We start from the raw sequence: 21,241 nt of genomic DNA on the forward strand, positions 1-21,241 counted from the left end.
CTGACACTCTACCACTGAGCCAACCGGCCAGGGCTAAGCAGGCCTTAGTTTTGGGGAAAGCATTGTTTTCTGCCGTCATTGAGTGTCCTGACATCCCCTTGGACAGCTAGTGGAAATCAGGTGGATTTTAGTTCTCCTTGCTCACCTTTATCAGCCTTGATGTCAGGTCTGTTTCATGGAGCTTGTTCTGTGTGTGACCTTCTCTGCAGTGATGTTCAGGTCCCTTGCCTCCTCCTTCTGGGCTGTGGGTGTGGAAGAGTTGCCTTCTGGCTGTGCCAGGTACTTGTGGACACTTACGTATCCTTGTGTACTTTGCCTTCTCTCTGAAAGTGGTTCCCTAGGGCTTCTGTGACTTTTTTCTTTAAGCTTCATCTTGAAGTCTGGCATTCCATCCAGGCTGGGAATGGAAAGTTGAGTGTGACGTCCTCTGACACCCTCCCTTCTTGTAGAGGGTCTGAGGTTTGTTTGTTTAAGCCCAACAGAGGATGCCAGAGATAGAGTTTGAGTCAGCTCAACACTGGCTGAGGCTCTCCTTTTCACTCTCCTGGTTCCTCCTTCTCTTTCCCCTCCCCCTCTGGCCAGTTGTTTCCTGGGCTTTGTCTGAGATACACTGTACGGCTTTAGTCCCCATCTCGTACTGCCTACTGAAAAACAGTCAGAGGCGAGATGGAGGGGAAGCCGCCCGCAAGTTTCTGACAACACTGAGCTGCCGGCGCCTGCCTCTGTGCTGATAGTACAGGACAGCAGTAACCTCAGTAGAAAGGCATTCAGAGGCCTGCACTGAGCTGTGGGCTTGTGGCTAGCTCAGGGAAGGAGGAAGGACGGGCCTGGAAATGCCTCTCTTAGATTCATCTTATCTTCCATCAACCATCTTCATTTTGACTCATGTTCTTGGACTTGCCTGTGTTCTCTACTGGAAGAGATGTACCAGAGGCAGAGCAGGTAACTGGTACTGAGTTATTCTTTAAATCTGCTGTGGGGCTTTTGAGGGTGGGGTAAATGACCGAGGTTTTCCCAGCTGCTTTCCTTAAAGGGCCAGTATGCCCTCTCAAATGGGGTGCTATCAGACCGGAGTGTGTGTGTGGACCTACTGAGAAAGCTGGTCCCAGACTCCTTCCTGTTCACTGAGGCTCCCTGGCTGGGTGCTGGTTTGATGAGGTGAAGTCTGGGCTTGAAGCTGAGGGAAGTGGCAACTTTGCTGACTTGTATCCTTCCTCAGAGAATCAAGCTCTTCCTTTCTTTACGTTCTCAATCTCAAACTGGTTTGGGGGGTCTTTGTTTTTAACTAAAACATCTAGTAACTATCACCCCTCTCCAGGTTTAGAGTTTTTGGATCTGGTGTGTTTGGGGTGAGAAATGATAAGAGGAGGAAAATAGGGTGCATGGTGTCCTTCCTGGGGGCATCTTTGAACACTGGGGTGCCTGCCTCTTTTCTTAGATGTGATTGACACTGTTCCTTTCCCCTTGGGCTATCCCACCTTGGGATACACATGGAGTAAATACAGTTTACTCTAACTGTATCCAGGTCATCCTGTTCAGTGCAGGGAAGTATATAACTGCTTTTCTCTAGGGAATTGGTGGTAACAAACCCTTCTTACAGCCTATAATGCTATTGTTTACATTATATTCCATTAACTTCTAATGGTCTGGTCCTGGGGTCAGTTCTGTGTTTAGCTGATTCTGAATCTCCATCGTTAAGATTAATAAAGTCAAACTTTTCCTGGAATACATTCTTGGGTCCCAGGGCCTTCAGTACTGTCATTGTGATCTGCTTACTACCTTCAAGCCAAGTAGTGAGATACTTGTTACTTTGTCTCCTATAAATTACTTTATCTTTCTGTAAGTTAAGATGGAGATTTGATGACATTACTTAGCTTTCTATTAAAAGTTCATGAATGCTTGACAGAATTAGAATTAGACTCAGTCATTCCCCAGTGTCCTTTTCCAGAAGTCCCAAAAGCTTTTGACTAAATATTCAGATCCCAGCTTGTGTATAAATAAGCAAAAACACAGGAGGACATTTAGAAATATGTTTCCTTGTGTGGTGATGTGTTTAAAAAGATACCCCCAAAACTAACTTTCCTGAAGTATGAGCCTGTATTTGGGCTTAAAAAGTAGTAGGCAGGCGTGAGTTATTCTGCCCTATATATATTATTTCATAGGTAACGAGAAAAATATTCAGGTGGAAGCTGCTGCTTCCATTTCCCTGTGCATTATGGTAATGACATTTCTAAACCACTGACTGCTAATATTGATTAATATTTTAAAAGTTTACCTTCAGTATAGAATTTTCTATGGAACTTTGGAGTCATAGTCCTATATTTAAGTGCTTTATTTCTTATGTTTTAGAAATATTAATTTTATAAATAGCCATAAATACATTGAAATAAAAAGAAAAATATTTCATAAAAGCTCTTTATTTTTATGAAACATATTTTAATTTTAATAACTAATGGTTATATGGTTGATGTGCTATGTTCAACTTATCTGTAAAAATAGAGCAGTGGTATTTCAGTGGGAGATTATGGATACCAGAACTTCCACAGAAGTACTTAAGAGGTTTTGCACCCATTTTATTATACTTTCAATTTTAAGCCATAGTTTATTTTATAATGTATTTAAAAATAACATGTACACTATAATGTACTACCTTCCGATTGGACATCACCAGAATAAAGTTTCTCTGTTATTTCTGTGTAAATATTTATACTGCTTATGAAATGTACACTTAATTAAAAAGGTGAAGATGGTCTCTTCTGATCTTTTTGTTGTTGTTTTTATTGGATGTGTGTATATAAGTGCAGAACATACTGCTGAACATAGGTCCTGTGCCTACTAAATTCTAGGCAAGTTTCAGTTGTATGGGCTCAAGTGTTCCTTCTATAATGGTGAGAGGGCAACACGTATCTAAGTGATAACATTGTAATATTGGCTTAGTATGTACTAAAATTGTTTGTGCTTGTCCCAAATTTACATATTATAAAGAATGTACATAGTGTTTAGCTATTGAAGGGATTTAACTTTTTTTTTTTTTAACAGACAGAGAGAGAGTCAGAGAGAGGGATAGACAGGGACAGACAGACAGCAACGGAGACAAGCATCGATCATTAGTTTTTTGTTGCACATTGTGACACCTTAGTTATTCATTGATTGCTTTCTCATATTTGCCCTGACTGTGGGCCTTCAGCAGACTGAGTAACCCCTTGCTCCAGCCAGCAACCTTGGGTCCAAGTCAGTGAGCTTTTGCCCAAACCAGATGAGCCCATGCTCAAGCCGGCAACCTCAGGGTCTTGAACCTGGGTCTTCGGCATCCCAGTCCGACGCTCTATCCACTGCGCCACCGCCCGGTCAGGCCGGGATTTAACTTTGAAACAAATATTTCTGCTATTCTTTCAGGCTTCGAGTATCAATTTATTTGAATAATATCCTGAGATTACCAGGCAAACTATAAAATGATTACTGTTTGTTTGTAGTTGTATAAATTAGTTTCAAAAAAAATAGTTCTCTGCAATAAAATACAACATAGAAGTAAATTGGATGCTGAGGTTGGTGTAACTGTAATTAATCTCTAATTTCAATCTAAATCACCTGATGTAATTTGGCTTTAATATAAGTAACATAAATTTGAACCTCTAAAATTGATTTATGCTATTACATACCACATTTATATGTTCTATATATTGAGTTCCATATAAGGTTTGTTTGACAAAGTGTTCTCTTGTCAGAGTTGAAAATCACTATGTGGATCGTTTCTGAGGTTCCTTTTAGCACTGCAATTCTAAGATACTGTGTTCTAGTAAATCCTCACTGTATAGATTTTTGTTTCTCCCACCCTTAAAGTTGGTATCATCTTCTGTTTTGCTCTTCGAATTGGAAGGGACCTTACTTAGTAACTAGTCCAACCTCTTAATCACTTCTACCCTCATCAGAAGTAATTCCTCCTTTGCTCGAAGGTCTCTGGTTGTTGAGCATACATCCTCTGGACTGTTCATTGTGTTGGTAATGGGGGGATTATTTTTAAGCTGAAACTTGCCTTTTTGTAATTTATGTCCATTAGTGCAAATTCAGCCTACCAAAGATCAAGCTCCCTTCTAGGTGTCAGGCTTGCTTACTTATATTTGAAGGCTATCTTCTCCAGTCTAGAGACTTCCTTTTTCATTGCTATATACAGTTTACTCCTTATCTTTCCAGTATTCCCTTTGGACAGTCTGTTTTTGCTTTAAACATGTGGTGTGTGTGCAGACAGGTAAAGGGAGCGCAGCAGAACCATGGGGGAGGAATCACTGGTTACTGTTTCTTAGCTTTTACTTTTCCTTAGCTAGGTGTGATGGGTCCGTTGGTGAGATCATAAGCACATGGCTTTTACAACTATGTTCCCAAGTCACCATCTCTTTAGCAGATGTAAACAAGATACAGGAAAACATAGCGTTTGTACTGAAACCATATAATCTTATAAGACAGAGCTTAGCACTCTGTTAGTATTTAGAATTTTAAATAGTTTTCAGTACACCCTGTCCACATTTGAATTCACATACATTATCTCATTCCCCAAACTTCCTCCTGTTTCAGTTCGTGTCTTCATTTTTTCCTCTCTAGGACTGTTGAAATAATCCCTTTCCCCTGTTCTTTCTCACCCCACCCCCCACAACCACCCCAATCTGTCTTCAATCTGTAGCTGGAGTGATCTTTCTAAAATACAAGCTGTGTCACTCTCCTGCTTAAAAATCTATCAGTGCTTCTCTGCTTTTAGAAGAAAGTTCAGACTCCACAGCGTGACAAGGATTTTCATGATCTGCTGCCTGCCTATTTCACTAGTTTCATTTCCTGTCTTGGCCTTACAAGCACCTAGTAGTCCAGCCATCATTTAAAAACTTGTAGAGCTCTACTTGAATGCCTGTACCCTTTTTTCAACTGGACCTCTTGATGCTTTTCCTTCAGTGCTCCAGTAGCACTCTATTAGTACTTCCTATTCGAACCTGTATTGTCATCTCACTTAGCTTGTCTCTCTCCGCATTAATTAGGTTCTGTTAAATGGTAAGATCTTTAAGAACAGGGACTTTTACTCATCTGTGTTCCTCAAGTGTCTGAGACAAAATAGGTATCAGTAAATGGGATCTGAACTAATAAATAAAGGAATGAAGGTAGCATTAGATATAAACTGTAGCAATTTAACCATGTCTTTTTCATTTGTGTATTTATAGGGCATGGCTTAGCTTGTATAGCCTAAGGTGCACACTCATTATAGGTTAATTGAAGGATATAGAGTTGCTTTGTGTTTTAGTTTATCAATTTTGCACATTATAATAGTGTAAACATGAAAGGAACTTAAAGTTACTTGAGAGGAACATTTGCATTTTTTGTGTATTTGCAAAAGGACAAATTTTTTTTTCTCTGGGGTCTTGTTCTTTTTTGTTGTTATTTATTTGTTTGTTTTTAGGTCGAGGAAGGGAGATAGTGAGGCAGACTCTTGTGCTCCCTGACCAGAATCCACCCAGCAACCCCATCTCGACTACCTCATCTCAGCAGATGCTGGACTACTGAGCTATTTTTAGTGCCTGAGGCTGACACACTCTAACAGAGCCATCCTGAGTGCCTGGGGCCACACTCAGACCAACCCAGCCACTGGCTGCAGGAGGGGAAGAGAGTGGGAGGAAGCAGCAGGTGGTTGCTTCTCCTGTGTGCCCTGACTGAGAATCAAAACCAGGACATCCATATGCGGGGCTGATGCTCTATCCACTGAGCCACCAGCCAGGGCCAGTGTTTCCTCTATTTGTAAATGAAAGGGTTGGACAGTCCAGTCTTTTCAGGTTTTTCTGTTTCCAACATTTCACTGGGAGTACTAGTTATATATAATCCTTGGATCTGGACCAGTTATAAAATGGCCAAACCCTGTACATGAATTGTTGTCTCTTCCAGAGATTGCTGTGCCTTTGGTTTTTTTGAACTTCAGCATAAGACTTATAGAGAACAGTTCAATTTTGTCTTATAAGATTTGGTCCAGCTTTTTGAGATTGCTTTAAACTTTGATTTTTCCATTTATAACATCAACTGTGCATCTTCTATTTATATTACCTAAAAATTTGTTAAGCATATAAATTTTTAAATAGTTGGTCATATATAGACTATATCTTTACTCAAATAACTAAAGCATTAGGTATTTTATTTAAGATTGAATGTTCATCTTTTTCTTTCCCTGGCTTTTTTTTTTTTTTTTTTGTATTGTACAATGTGGTAGAAAGACCACTGAATTTGGAGTCAGATCTGGGTTCTAAGTCCTGGCTTGTCTGCTTACTAGTATGTGATGTTAGGTCATGTTAGGTCACTTAGTTCCTTTGGACCTCAAATTTGCAATCTGCATGAGAAGAAAAAGGTCTCTAACTTTCTGTGATTATCTGGCTCCTGTTTGGATGTGGTATGGAGCTGGGACTGAAAGCAGGTTGAGTCTAGGGTCAGACTGCCTGTGTGTTCACCCTAGCTCTTGCCCTTGCTAGCAGAGTAATAGTAATCTGTTTGGTCCTGGTTTGTTATCTGTAAAATTAGATTAATAATACTGCATGCTTGTTTTGAGTTCTTAGAACTCATTCTGCACATGGTAAGGACTATATAATTGTTTGCTATCATAATTTTTTAAAACTATAGATATCATTGAGGGCAGTACTTTCTTGTGGACTGCTGGGACAAAATATAAATGCTTGTGTTTACAATTGGGAGCTAATAAATGTAACAGTCAATGTGGGGATTTATAAAAAAAATAGTGATGTATTATGAATCACTGTGTTACATATTAGAAGAGACTTCTCCATCAGCTTTAATCTCCTTACATAGTGGGTGATTTTGGCATTTTAGGAAATAGATATATAACTTTAATTTTCTGTGCTATTGTAAGAAGGCAGTAGCTACAAATTCTCAGATAACTTTTGGTCACATGTGGAAATATTGGCTTGAACCTCTTCCCTCCACTCAACAGTTTAAAGATCTTATAGGTAGCAGGCAGACTCACCTTTTCCTACCTTTAACATCCCTGGACATCTAGTGAACTATGAAATGACTAAAAGGGGGCAAAAACAAGGGGGAATGGCTTAGATAGTCACTATACAGGTTGGTCTCCTCTGGACAGTTAAGGAACTAGCTGACGATCTTCTCTCTCTGTTGTCAGCAGCAGCCTCCCCTTTGAGATTCAGGACCTCCTGGGAACCTGAAGGGAAGGCCTGCCTCCTGCAGCTAGACTGACCTTGCCCCCAATGCTGTCCCCTACATTCTTTAGTCTGCAGTACCTTTGGGGGAAATAGTTTTGCTTGGATTCCAGGGACATGGGGAGAAGGCAGGCTTTGTTTCCCCTTCCTCAAACCTTACCCAGTAATGATTATTTTGATTTTTAGAGCCTGAAATTACTTACTATTTCTAGAAGTTGACCCACATGTTTGTTTGGGACAAACCCTAAATCTCCAGGTGGCCATAGTCAAGTATTTTTATTTCTTAACCTTACCAAGAATATTCCACCTTCTCACCTGTCTAGCCTGTTCAGTTAATTCCGGTTTCGGTCCCTCTCAGAAACAGTAAGGTATAACAGGAGGCATAGCTTTGGAGCTGGATAGAGGATATGAAATCTTGGTCAAGTTATTTAACCTTTTTAAGTCTTAGGATTCTTATCTCTAAAATAGAAATGGTAATATCTTTCTTAGAGAATTGTTGTTAGGATTAAATCAAATGATTATTTGAAGTTTTTAGCACATTACCTGTGAACTCACAGTTATAGTAGATGCTCAATTATTTTTAGCTTAGGTCATTGAATGCCATCTGAGTATGTTAAGAAACTCAGATATAAAACAACAGACAGTCCCTGCATATGATAAATTTAAATCTGATAAAGGAAAGGGTTACTAAATATGAATCAGGAAATATTTATTCCTTCCTATTCTCTCTTCCCTATTTCTTTCTTTCTTTTTTTTTTTTTTTTTACAGAGACAGAGAGAGGGATAGACAGGGACAGACAGACAGGAACGGAGAGATGAGAAGCATCAATCATTACTTTTTCATTGAGCATTGTGGCACCTTAGTTGTTCATTGATTGCTTTCTCATATGTGCCTTGACCGTGGGCCTTCAGCAGACCAAGTAACCCCTTGCTGGGGCCAGCGACCTTGGGTCCAAGCTGGTGAGCTTTTGCTCAAACCAGATGAGCCCACACTCAAGCTGGTGACCTCGGGGTCTCGAACCTGGGTCCTCCTCATCCCAGTCCAACGCTCTATCCACTGCACCACCGCCTGGTCAGGCTCTCTTCCCTATTTCTTATGTACTTCTTTTCCTAGAACAAGGTAAATTCTACAAGGACCCTTCCTCTCTAGGGCTAAGAAGAGTCTGTTAAGAGGAACGAACTGAGTGGAGTTGTCACAGGTTATCAGGGTGACTGGGAGCTTAGTCAAGGAGGGATAAAGTCAGCTGTGAGTCCCGTTATTAGTAAGTAATAACAGGATTATTAGCAGTTTGTAGGTGGGAGGGATGGCCAGCAGGGAGTGAGGGAAGCTGTCCGGGGACTGAGGCTGGTGACATGGCTTGTTTAAACAGAGCGGCCTGCTAGACGACTCCTGTTAACTTTTTTTCCACTTGCAGTCTTTCAGCTGATCTCTGGAAACTTGCTTTCCTGGGTGCTGCCCCTCCCTCCCTCCCTTCAGGAACAGGATTGGAAGTAGCATTAGCCTGAAGAAGTCATTCTATTTAGGGAGCTGGAGCCGAGGGCCACTGATTAGCCCTTATCTGTAGTGGGGCCTTTCTAAGTGGTGGGGGCCAGGATTGGGGTGTCTGTGCTGACATGGACAGAGGCTCGGCTTTTCTGTTCCGTGGTTGGGTCAGAATTGTGAAGAAGCAATAGATGGGCCGGGCCATCTGAATGAAAAAGGCCTCATTGTGTTTCTTCAGCATTCCAGTGTCTGGTACAATTAGCCAAGATTCAGAAAACAAGTTGGACAAACAAGCAAGCAGCCTTCCACTGATGGAGAAGGGGATTTCTGGCACAGCTGAGTTAAGTGTGCTGATGGCAAGGCTAAGTGGGAGGGTCTGCGCAGAGGAAGGGGACTTTGGGATGACATTCCTGGTTGGATAAAGGGGAAGAATGGAGCAACAAGCAAGTAACAGTTTTGATGAAATTTGCTGAGTTTATCTACCTGAGAGACTGGCTGGGGCTGAGCTACTCTGAAGCAGGTGGAATCATTGGGGAGAGGCAGTGACTCTTCCTTAGGGCAGCTGTAAGTGTGGGGGAATGAAGCTCCCTTTGGAATTCAGGAAGCTGTTGGCAACAGACAAGGTATGGGCTCGCTCCACTATGTTTCCCACAGTGGGACCTTCTCAGTTTGTTAATACTTTACATGTTCTTCTGCCTAAGAAGAGGCGAGCCCAAGGACTGGTTGTTGGGCAATGGATGCACTGTTCCTGATTTGGCAGTAAGCCATTTTACCTCACTAGCTCTCCTGCAACTGGTCTCAGTTTCACCAGGTCTCAGAAGCTCTGCTCTGCAAACGGAGGGGAACTCAAAAACCAGCTTCTACTGCTGAGTCTTACCCACTTAACAGCTTGGCTGTACTTCTATATATGAAGCTCCCACATCTGCTGTTGGTCTGAAAATACTGAGCTGGTGCTGCTTTTGAATAGGATGCTGGATGCCTGAAGACCTGAACCCAGTTTTTGGAAGTGCCCTAGGGAGGAGCTTTCTCTCTGACCTCAAGGCGGGAGGAGGTCAGTAGGAAGTGGTGGGTGGAGCCATTCTCTGTACTTCTGCTGTTCTGTTCTGTTCATCAAACAGCCGTTTGGCTGTCTATCTCTGATCACCTCAAAACCTTTTTTGAGTTGCTGCAGAGAGTGTACAGGCCACTAGCTGGAGGTTCTTTGGGACACCGTCCTTTTAGGAGGGATCAGCAGACACAGGGAAGCCATGTGGCCCAGTTACCAAGATGAGCACGAGTTCAACGCCCACCTGGTTTGTCGCATGTGCTGTATGGGTTAGTATGTGAAGTTTTCTTCTTTGCCTAGGCCTGAGACTCCCAAATAGCCCTTGCTCTCATTGACTCATAGGGTTGCATGGGCTTTGAAGCCTTGCTGGCATTACAAACTTTGGGCTTGTTAAAATGTGCAGTAGAATAGGCTGGGTGTCCTACTTCCTGGGGAACTTCTTACGCTTGTAGTGACTGGCAGTTCAGAGCCAAAGCTTTGGGTGTGGGACTTTTTTTTATAGAGATTAAATTCATGCTAACGCTCTGTCTGTGTCAGGAAACCACTTTTAAGTTGAATAGTTCTGAAAGTCCAGGGTGTATTTTTAGCAGAAGTTGGACGGTTATGGAGTCTACCTCTGAGCAGATTTGATGGGGGTGGGGCGGGAAGGGAGGAGTCATGGCCTAGGTTTCCTCTTTGGAGCCAATTGCTTATTCTCTTACACTTACTCTCTTCTGCCAGCTGTGAGGAGGCAGAAGGCATAGAGGTCTGGGGAGGAGACCTAAAGACGACTTGGAGGCTAGGAGAAGAGTCTTGTTGGTTATGGTTTAGACTTCTCTTGATAAAGCAGAAGAGTTAATTAAATAGGTTCTGCGACCTTGAGCAAGTGACTGACCTTTTGGCTATAGGTTTCCTGGGCTTTCAACTGTGGGTTGTACAGACAGGTACTGGAAGAAAATATCAGGTTATCGATTCTGAGTAAAATAAGAAAAATGTAGTGTGCCTGTCATAAACCTAAACTCTGAAGAACCCGTCCTTTTTTCTGTAATTGTCTTTCCTACTTTTTGATGTTAAAATGCCCTTTATTTTATGAAAGAATTGTTGTTAGATGGTAATTTGTTTTTAGATTTCCTTATTTAGCAAAAGAAAAAGTTGACAACTTTGTGTTAGGTTTTTCTAATTTATTTTGCATAATTACTGGTTTGTGAAATCTAAGTTTGAGAACTACTGAACTGATAATCTACTAATATCTATTGATTTTATACTCTGTCTCTAAAGCAGAAGGAAATTGTGACCCAAATAGGCATATTTTCACTAAAATTGAAATTGCTGGGACCTCAGAAGAAATCTCTGAAGGGGAGTCCCCCAGGGTTCTGATTTTGTCTCCTGTTAAGCCAGTACTGCCAAATATTTAAGTGCTTTTTGAGAAACAAAGCTGGTACTATAATGTTTGGGGCACAGGGAGGAAAAACTTTATTTAATTATTGCCGTGTAGTCTAGCTATTTATCTTCCCAGGAGCATTGAGATTTCCTCCCTGAGATTTAGAGGAAAGAATCTCCAGCATCTGAATGTGCTTGGAGATAAGAGGGCCCCCTTTCTGTAATCCACAGAGAAGTGTAAAGAACGCTAGAATCCTTAATCAAAGTTTCAGGGCGAAAACATACCCGCAGCTCACCCTACCTTGTTTAATCCCCTGAAAATGGACTTCGGCATCAGTCATCTGCGTGGGGCTCCTACTCTACCATAACTTAACAGCTATATGAACTGGAAAAATTGCTTAGCCTTTCTATGTCTTGGTTTCCTCATTTGTTGAAATAAGATTAAAATAGGCCCTAATTTATAAGGTCGTTATAAGGGATTTATGATATTAAAGCACTTAGCCCAGGGCAAGTTCCCCAGGAATTTTGACAGGGCTGATTCACAGACTGGTATTTGAGAACTTCTGACTTAGTCCAAACTGCTCGTTTTATAGTTGAATCTCAGACTCAAAGAGGGAAGATGAGTGTCCCATACGGTAAGAGTCAGAGTCCAAGAAACCTACTTTGTAGACTTGGTTCTGCCCTTGAGTAACCTTATCTAAGGTCTTAAATCTCTCTTGACTTCAATTTCTTCCTTTTTAACACAATTTTTTGAAGATTCTTTAACTTCTGTATCTTTATGTATCTGTGAAATGTTTATTTTTCCTGAATGTGGTACTCTGGTAAATACTCTAGAGCAGGGGTCCCCAAACTTTTTACACAGGGGGCCAGTTCACTGTCCCTCAGACCATTGGAGGGCCAGACTATAAAAAAAACTATAAACAAATCCCTATGCACACTGCACATATCTTATTTTAAAGTAAAAAACAAAACAAAACAGGAACAAATACAATATTTAAAGTAAAGAACAAGTAAATTTAAATCAATAAACTGACCAGTATTTCAATGGGAACTACGGGCCTGTTTTTGGCTAATGAGATGGTCAATGTCCGGTTCCATATTTGTCACTGCCAGATGTAACAAGTGATGTGACGTGCTTCCGGAGCCGTGAGGCGTGCATCCCACGTCACTGGAAGTAGTACTGTATGTGAGTGATGCCATGCTTTGCGTCTCTCACTGACCACCAATGAAAGAGGTACCCCTTCTGGAAGTGCGGCGGGGGCCGGATAAATGGCCTCGGGGCCGCATGTGGCCTGCGGGCCGTAGTTTGGGGACCCCTGCTCTAGAGACTGCTGGGCTTTTCCCCCCCTTCCCTCCCTTACATGCCTCTCCCTCCATCTCTGTGGCTCTTTTTTTTTTTTTTGCCACCATGCTTTCTCCTGACTTATTTCTTTAATCTCTGTGCTCTTGAAGTCCCAGTAATGCCAAGAATTCTCATTTATGAAGTTCAGGTTTTCCTAAGAAATAACATAAAATTTTAATTTTGCATTGAAGTTTCTTGAGTTACCACCTCTCCAAATTCCCAAGTCTCAGTTCTCATTGAGATTCTCTAAATCTGTGCCAACCCTTGGTGATAAATGCCTTTCATGAATCTGTATTATGGTTATAGCTTGCACCTCTCCTCTGACCCTTCATTATATAGGACTGTATTGTGTTGCCTTCCAAAAATTTCATGGTGGCAGTGGAGTGTTGTAGTTAAAAGTCTATGGCAGCCCTGGCCGGTTGGCTCAGCGGTAGAGCATCGGCCTGGCGTGCAGGAGTCCCAGGTTCGAGTCCTGGCCAGGGCACACAGGAGAGGCGCCCATTTGCTTCTCCACCCCTCCCCCTCTCCTTCCTCTCTGTCTCTCTCTTCCCCTCCCGCAGCCAAGGTTCCATTGGAGCAAAAATGGCCCGGGCGCTGGGGATGGCTCTGTGGCCTCTGCCTCAGGCGCTAGAATGGCTTTGGATGCAACAGAGCGATGCCCCAGAGAGGCAAAGCATCGCCCCCTGGTGGGCATGGCGGGTGGATCCCGGTCGGGCGCATGCTGGAGTCTGTCTGACTGCCTCCCCGTTTCCAGCTTCGGAAAAATGAAAAAAAAAAAGTCTATGGCAGCCTGACCGGGCGTTGGTGCAGTGGATAGAGCATTGGACTCGGATGTGGAGGACCCAGGTTCGAGATCCCAAGGTCACCAGCTTGAGCGCGGGCTCATCTGGTTTGAGCAAAAACTCACCAGCTTGGAACCAAGGTCTCTGGCTCGAGCAAGGGGTTACTCGGTCTGCTGAAGGCCCGCGGTCAAGGCACATATGAGAAAGCAATCAGTGAACAACTAAGGTGTCACAATGCACAATGAAAAACTAATGATTGATGCTTCTCATCTCTCTCTGTTCCTGTCTGTCCCTATCTATCCCTCTCTCTGCCTCTGTAAAAAGAAAAAAGAAAAAAAGAAAAAAAAATAAAGTCTATGGCGGATTGAGATTTGAATCTGTTCTGCCACTTACTATACTACTTATTAAGAATTATTAAGAAGCCTTTCTCAGTATCAATTTTGAACTTCCAAACGAAGATAAATCATGTGTATTTAATAGAATTGTGAGGATTAAGTCAAATACTAAATGAGACAGGCCTTGCATAGTGCCTGATGCAGAGTAAACACAACATATATCTAGGTCAGTCTTATCTCCTGAAGTTGGCTTACATCTGAGAAAGGGATCGTTTATAATGATGGTGCCATTATACATTAGCAGGGAAGCATTTTAATTGTTTGATTTCCAATTCATTCTATTTTCTTTGGGCTTACGTTAAGTAGTGGGAAGCTCCTGGGTCCACATGTGGCAAGAACTTAGGAAAGCTATAATTGTTGAAGGGATATCTGAGTGGAAATCCCTGCTCCCTGCTGAAAAGCAGTCTTTTAATTACTATTTAAGAATACTTCTTAGTCTGACTTTGAAAGTATCCTCTTGAAATGTCCCTGTAGACATAAACTTGGTAGATGGTGGCTCTCAGTATATTTGTTAAATGAATGAGTATTCTTTGCCTACTCTTGTCCTAAATGTTGGATATGTAACGAAATGTAATGTAAATATGTTTTTGACCTACTCTTGTCCTAAATGTTGGATATGTAACGAAATGTAATGTAAATATGTTTTTGACTCCAAAGAGCTAAAAGTTCCTATAGATAAATGGAATTTACAATATAGAGATATCTAACAATAGTTTTTATGTGCTGAGTGTCAAGTAACTTGAATAAAGACAGGCATCTGTAGGCATTCAGAGGTGCTGGCGTAGCCAGAAAGGTGTATAGGGAGATGCGAGATATCAGCAGACCTAGTAAGGAAGCTCTAAGTTAGGTAAATCAAGAAGAGGAGAATGCATATATGTATATATTCAAATAGGGGGAAAGGGTGAACAAGGACAAGAACGTGATAGTTAAGTTGGGAAACAATGAGATTGGAATGGTCATAGTTGACTCATGCAGGGGAGGGTTTAAAGATCAAGTTGTAAGAGTAGATAGATAGTAAATGTTTTCAAGTCAGAGGCCAGGTCGTAATTTATCTTCTCCAACTACCTAACACAGGGAATAAAAAATTGGAATTGACTTTCATAGGGTTGTAACATGCTATGGAAACTAAGGAATTAGACTTGCTCCTCTGGTCTTCTGGGAGCCACGAAAGGATTTTGCAGAGAGGGGTGATACGGGCAAAGTGGTAATTTAGGAAGATTTGTTGAAATAGGCTATCTGCTGTACTTGCCACAATCTCAGCTGCCTACTGTTAGCTTCAAATCTGTACCCTCTACTTGGACTGCTCTTCTGAACTCTAGACCTAAGGTGTCAACTATCTGCAAGAAGGTCCTGCTGGCACCTCATTATTTTTCTTCTGCTTTACCCAGCCTACCCTCTCCTAATCTGTGCAAGGGGTCAAAGAGCCGCGATTTGCCGACCAGGGCCCTACACTGTCATGCAGATTTATCTGCCTGCCCTCTTTACAGTTCTGCTGCCCAGTTCAAGGTCTTAGATTTATTTCCTGGTTGTCACAGTGGACCCCTGATTCTGTCTCTCTGCTGCAGTCTGGCCTTTATTCCAGTGCCAAATTAACCTTTCCAAAACACCCTTTGGTTTGGAAAATTTCAATGGTATCCCTTTATCTACTAAATTAAGTGCATACTGATCCAGTTTTCTGGAGTGGTATGACCTCAGGTGACCTTGCTAGCTTCCTTTCTCATTACATTGTGACGTGTACATGGTGCACAGCTATACCATTTCCTAAAACATGTCGTGTATTTATGTCTTCAAATTGCTGCTCATGCTTTTTCTTTAATTTGGAATTCCCTAACCCCTTTTTGGCTGCCAAATCCTACTTGTCATCCAGGGTTTAGATCAAACACCAGGACTTTCATGAATTCTTCTATCCCTCTGTTAGAATAATCAACTGTATTTATCAGCATGATTTTATGCAGCTTGTGTCTGGTGTGTTATTTGCTTGGTGTTGTTGTTAATTATTTACATGTTGGTTTCTGCCACTAGACTATAAACTTCATGAGGTCAAGAAACAGGCCTATTCTGACTGTTTCTCTTCTCTGTCAGCTCAGGTAAATCAATTTTAGATTTCCAGGTGGTGGGCGCTTCTTGGGGTTCTTGAACCACTTGTGCCTTTTCTGTGGCCTTCAGGCAAACAAGCAAAGGCTGTTTACTCATTTGCTTTTTTTTCTTAAAATTTTTATTGAATTTATTGGAATGACATTGGTTAATAAAATTATACAGGTTTCAGGTGCACAGTTCTACAATATATAATCTGTATATTGCATTGTGTGTTCTCTCCATCACCACCTAGGCCCAATCTAAGAATTTCCCAGCGGGCAGCTGTTTCTCCTTTGTCGGTTGTGTTCTCCTTTCATGGGGCTGAGTTTATAAGAAACATCTAAAAGAATATTGGCTTTTCTGTGATTGACTGTTTTCCTCTCACATAAGGGTGCCTTCTGTAAATTCTATCTCCAGTGTTAGGTGGAAAGACCTTTGCTGGACTTGGAATTAAATGAGAGATTTATGTATAGGGTGCCAAAGCTTAAACTTATTACAGGCTTTGAAACTCTGAGCTGTTTGGAGTATTCTGAAGGTCTCTGACAAAGTGGCTCTTTGGCTTCCCTAATGAATTTCCTTGCTAAAATATTACGATCTTAAACTTCAGGCACTGCAGTATCCCGTCATGATGCTAAAATCAGAAAAGAACTTTTGTCTAACTGATGGGTCTGCAACATAGCATCCTAGAAAAGGATCCTTCAGCTTTGGGGCCAAGTTCTTTAAAACCTTTTCCAAGGAACTCATGGCTCAGCTCTAATCAAGCTAACTGCTTTTAGGAAGGGCTTGTAATCATGTTGCCTTTAGTAATTATATTCAGAATAAGTATCTGGACCTCTAATCATGTTGCCTTTAGTAATTATATTCAGAATAAGTACCTGGACCTCTTTCTTCCGAATTGAAAGTCAGTTCTTTAGATATGGGAAGCATGACTGATAAGAGATCATTGGGTTTCTTTAGTTCTTTATTCCCATGGGAGGGCTTGGTGGGTGAACAGAATAACTGCATAGTAAAATGATAAAGACTCAGTTGTGCGAGTCACATCTTCAGGTCTAAACGAGGTAAGGCAGTGGACTGAAAGGAAATCACATGAATTCCACCTCTTCGTCAATATGTTAATTAGTTTAAAAGGAAATCTGTCAACTTTTTCTTTTCCATCTATGTATTACTTAACCTGTTACAGCAAGTATATGTAAATTTTAAGATTTTTATTTATTTATTATAGAGAGGGGGGAGAGAGAGAGAGAAGGGGGGAGGAGCAGGAAGCATCAACTCCCATATGTACCTTGACCAGGCAAGCCCAGGGTTTTTTGAACCGGCAACCTCAGCATTTCCAGGTCAACGCTTTATCCACTGCGCCACCACAGGTCAGGCTATATAACTAAAAAGAAAAATATAAATAATAAAGGACCTTTGTGACTTCAGAGTGAGAATTTTATAAAACTAGAAATAGACTATTATTCTTGGTTATGAAGGTAATAAATATAGTGAAACAGAGTGGATCTGGTATTGGTGAAAGTGGTGGGTAGAATTTTTAGTTAGCTTTACTTTTGTTTTTCCATCATGTCTGCATGTCCCAGCACACAAGTGATGCTTGCTGGGGTGTTGGGGTTTTCATATATTGGACTGGACTCTTGTAAATAACTTGGTTCTGATTTCATTCTTTGGGTTTCTTTAGCCAGTCTTCTAATATATTGGCCAATCAAGAAATTATTTGTTTTTGTTTTAGATCTTATTATGTAGAGCTTTAGCTGTTAGAAGCTGGGGGAGAATGGCACTTAACTATAATCAGCCTTGTGCTGGAGCTCCATCCTCCTTGCCCTCTCCCATCTGTTAGATTGTGAGCTCTTAGAAGATGGGGTGATCCTTCATGTCTGATGCCCCTACCAGAGCTAGCACAGTGCCTTACATCAAGCAGGTTTCAATGACTATATAATAAATGGGGGGGGGGAGCTGTGGAAGATACAATAAAGTATGGTTTCTTCTTCAGGAGTTAATGATCTTATTGGTGATATAACAACACATGTATTAAAACTTCAGAGCTCTATTTAATTATGTAAGTGCTGATAGAGTGATTAGCACAGTAAGATCATAAAAATTTGGAGAACAAAGAGACTCTTGAGAACTGGAGTTGTCAGGAAAGGTTGCCAGAGTGATTTTTCTCAGATATGATCGTGTCCTTCTCCTATTTAAAATCTTTCAATACTTCCCTTACCTTCCCCTTACCAGTTTTTTGACAATCAAGTTTGGATTCCTTGGCTTTCCTATCTAGTTTTAAGTCTCACCACTTCCTAATACACATCCTGTCTTTCAACCATCCTTAATACTGTGTTGCTCTTTGAACATAAGTTCCTCCTTCTCTCCATGAATTTGCAGTAGGTGAGACTTCATGTAGTAGCTTTTCCCTTCTCTTCTCTTCCTGGCTGACTTCTCATCCTTTAAGGTTTAGTTCGAGTCACTTGTCTGGACATTTTTACTAACCTCCCAATGCTTCCCTCCCCTTCTCAGTTAGGCTGTTAAATTCTTGAGCACTCTGTGCTTACCTCTGTTACAGCCCTTCTCAAACTGCATTCAAGTTATTTCTCTCCCTGCTAGATTGTCATCTCCTTCAAAGGTAGGGATTGTGACTTTGTGTAACAGTCTGTTCCAAGCAGCCTAGGTCCTTTAAAAAGATTTATTCAGAGAATAAGTGAGTGAATGAATGAGCTGGATTTTAAAGAATAAATAGCATTTGGAGAGGTGGAGAGGAAGAAAGTAACATGCTACTTTTTCATAAATAGTATGAGCTGTGTGTCAGCAATTTAGATGGGACTGTATCTGCAAGCTGCTTCTGATGCAGTCTGTGGATGATACAGGCTTGGAAAGGATGATGATGCTGTTGGCTAATTGAGTCAGCAGCTAAAAAGATCAAATGATCAAAATATATGGGAATAACAGTGGTTAAATCTAATAAGAATCCTGGTTTTAAATACTTGCCAGGATTCTATGAAGTGAAAGAATAGACTTTAAAAAAATTCTTTATAGTTCCAAATGAGAGCCAATAGGTAAAATTTATAAAGAAGTAGCTTATGACACTTTATTAAATTATTATGTGTTCCTTAAAGTAATGACTTCTGTATTATCTTATTTTTATTTTGCAATTACAGTTTAAATTCATTATTATTCATTCTTAGTGGGCTTCTTTTGGAGAGCCTTAGTTATAATAGTTCTGTTCAGCTAGTCTTCAGTTGGTTGTTTAGGTTAATTGATAATTTAGTTGAAATCCGGTTTGGTGCTGAGAAGAGGTGAGTGGAACTTCCATATACCCTGTAGCCAACTTGGATCTTCCTCTATTATCTTAAGTTTTAAGTATAGGAGCATTGTAGATGTATGCAAGGTTTGGACAGACCCTTTAACCCCGAACATATTATTGTTGAAGAGGTTCATGTATCAGCAGGGAATCAGACTGTATAACTAGTTCCTAAGTTCTGTGGTCTATAGTAGGAAGAGAGAACTGTTCCTTGAAAAGCAGGAAAGGATTCGAGGCTGAAAAGAAGGATGTGAAGGTAAGACTCTTTAATGGCTATAAACTCAGAAAAGTAAGTAGATATGCAGTTCACCTGGAAGAGGAGAGAGAGAGCCTTGGTGTTGTTTGGAATGGTACCTATGTAGCTTTTACTAGGGATTCAGAGGAAGGGAATTCCTGGGCAGTAGGAGAGAACACCTAACTGAAGTTTGTATGAATTACTAGTGAACCTCTTATATAATACTAGTGAATTACTTGTATAATTCTGCCTATTTCTTCTGAAATGTTCTCTGACTTGGAGAAGAAGTGGAAGAGTTAAGCAATGGTGATAATTCAGGTTTGGAGACTCGTGGTGAACAGAGTAGAAGGTGAGGCAGGTGGGAGTTCCTGGTGTATTAGTGATGGCAGCTTAGATCTCCTGAACCATGTTGTCTAGCACAGGCCTGGATAATCTTAGATGCTCTTAATAAAGTAGGAAGGGGGTGACTGAAGGTTGAGAATGATTAGGAGGTGTGAAAGATTTACAAAGATGACAGCTAAATAGCTGTTTGGAGAAGGAGTGAGGCCCAGGTTGAGGTAGCGTGGTGGCTGGATATGAATTGGAGATGAAGGTCAGTGGAGCCATGTAGGCTGACATGTGTAGCCATTGTCAGCACATATGTGAAGGAATGTGGATATTCTGCCAGAGGATACATGTGGGGTGATAAATGTGAACCAGTCTGTCAGGGAAGGTTAAGGTAAATATGCCATGTGGAGGGGGGCGGGCAGCAGGGAATGGTTGATGCCAGTGAGGATGATGTGAACAAGATGATATAGGGAATGGCATGGGCTTCAACTAAATAGAAAGGGTCAGAGCTGATGGATCAGTGTCCTGGAAGTGGATCTGGGGAATTGGCAGTTGTGGGAGAAAGTGCTTTTGTGGAGCACTTACTATCAAGTATTGATAGTTGTGTTTCTGTTAAAGCAGGGACAAACTTGAGAATGAAGGGGAGTTTGCCTACAAAGAAATGCGGGCTCTGTAAGATCAGGAGAAGGGAGGGAAGGAGGAACGTACAGTGAGGTAAACAGGGCAGATCTGAGAGTTTGGCTGGTTGTTAATGGCTGGTGAGAAAATTGGAATGAAGGAAGTAATGGAGGAGGAGAGGGAGAGAGTCGAGTATTGATTAGGTCAGTGATGGGCAATCTTTTGAGCTTGGTGTGTCAAAATTCGCCAAAAAAAAAATGAGCATAACTCTGGTGGTGTGTCACTTCAAGAAAAAAACCATAATTTCGCGATATTTATAGTTTAAAGAACAAAAATGTATAATTGTAATATATAACTGTATTTAATAAACCAAAAACTAATTATTTAACTTACCTGCTTAGTGACTTCTTTGTTCATCTGTCAGTTTCTTTTGTTGGTCTTGATATTATTTAACTTGTGTGGGGTGCCGTTAAACTAAGATAAGTGAGGGGGAGGGGCAATTCTTTAATCTGCCTATTAGTGATTTTTTTGTTGCTGAATTTCATTGGCTAAATCTTCGATTGAAGGTTGGTATTTTGTACATTTCAAGCCCAAGCAAGCGCTACTAACTTCATCTGTCAATCTGTTTCTTTTGTTGGTTTTGATATTATTTAACGCTAAGAATAAGGTCTCACAAAAGTACGTAGAGGGAAAAATTGTGAGTAAAGCCATTGCTATATTTTTCAGGGTGCTAAAAGTGTCTGGTAATCAGTTCCAGGCACTCCAAATTTCCTGTTTGTAGTGGCACTCCTCTTGATTCTTCAAGCGGCACCTTTCCAGATTCTCAAGCTTTGACCTTAAGGCGACAAAAACCTGAGCCCAGATGCTATCTTGAAATTCTGCAAGTTGCATCTTATGTAAATTAAGAAGGCTGCCGCTATTTCTAATGGCGGGAAACGGCACCCATAGCACAGTCCCTTGTCTCTCCCAGTCTCCCCCTCACTTATCTCAGTAATGATGGTCAATTAGAAATCCATGACACCCCAGAACAGTAGATTGGGTGATGGTTGCTGTGGTTATGTGGTTGCTGGTAATGGCGATCACAGGGCCCCCAGAGATGC

General features: G+C 41.2%; 1 protein-coding gene across 14 annotated transcripts in view; it reads left to right on the forward strand.

Moving 5' to 3' along the window:
• Positions 1-21,241, forward strand: part of MACF1 (microtubule actin crosslinking factor 1) — a 370,922-nt gene that overhangs the window by 123,228 nt on the left and 226,453 nt on the right. Inside the window, exon 1 of one of the 14 annotated variants that reach the window (XM_066375913.1) lies at positions 813-942. The exons of the other annotated variants lie outside the window; for them this stretch is intronic. Coding sequence (XP_066232010.1) covers positions 834-942 — 109 coding nt within the window. The 5' untranslated portion in view covers positions 813-833. Of the gene's footprint in view, positions 1-812; positions 943-21,241 lie in introns of those variants that run through there. 14 annotated transcript variants of the gene reach the window in all.

The sequence above is a fragment of the Saccopteryx leptura genome, chromosome 3 (assembly GCF_036850995.1).
Source record: "Saccopteryx leptura isolate mSacLep1 chromosome 3, mSacLep1_pri_phased_curated, whole genome shotgun sequence".
Lineage (NCBI taxonomy): Eukaryota > Metazoa > Chordata > Mammalia > Chiroptera > Emballonuridae > Saccopteryx > Saccopteryx leptura.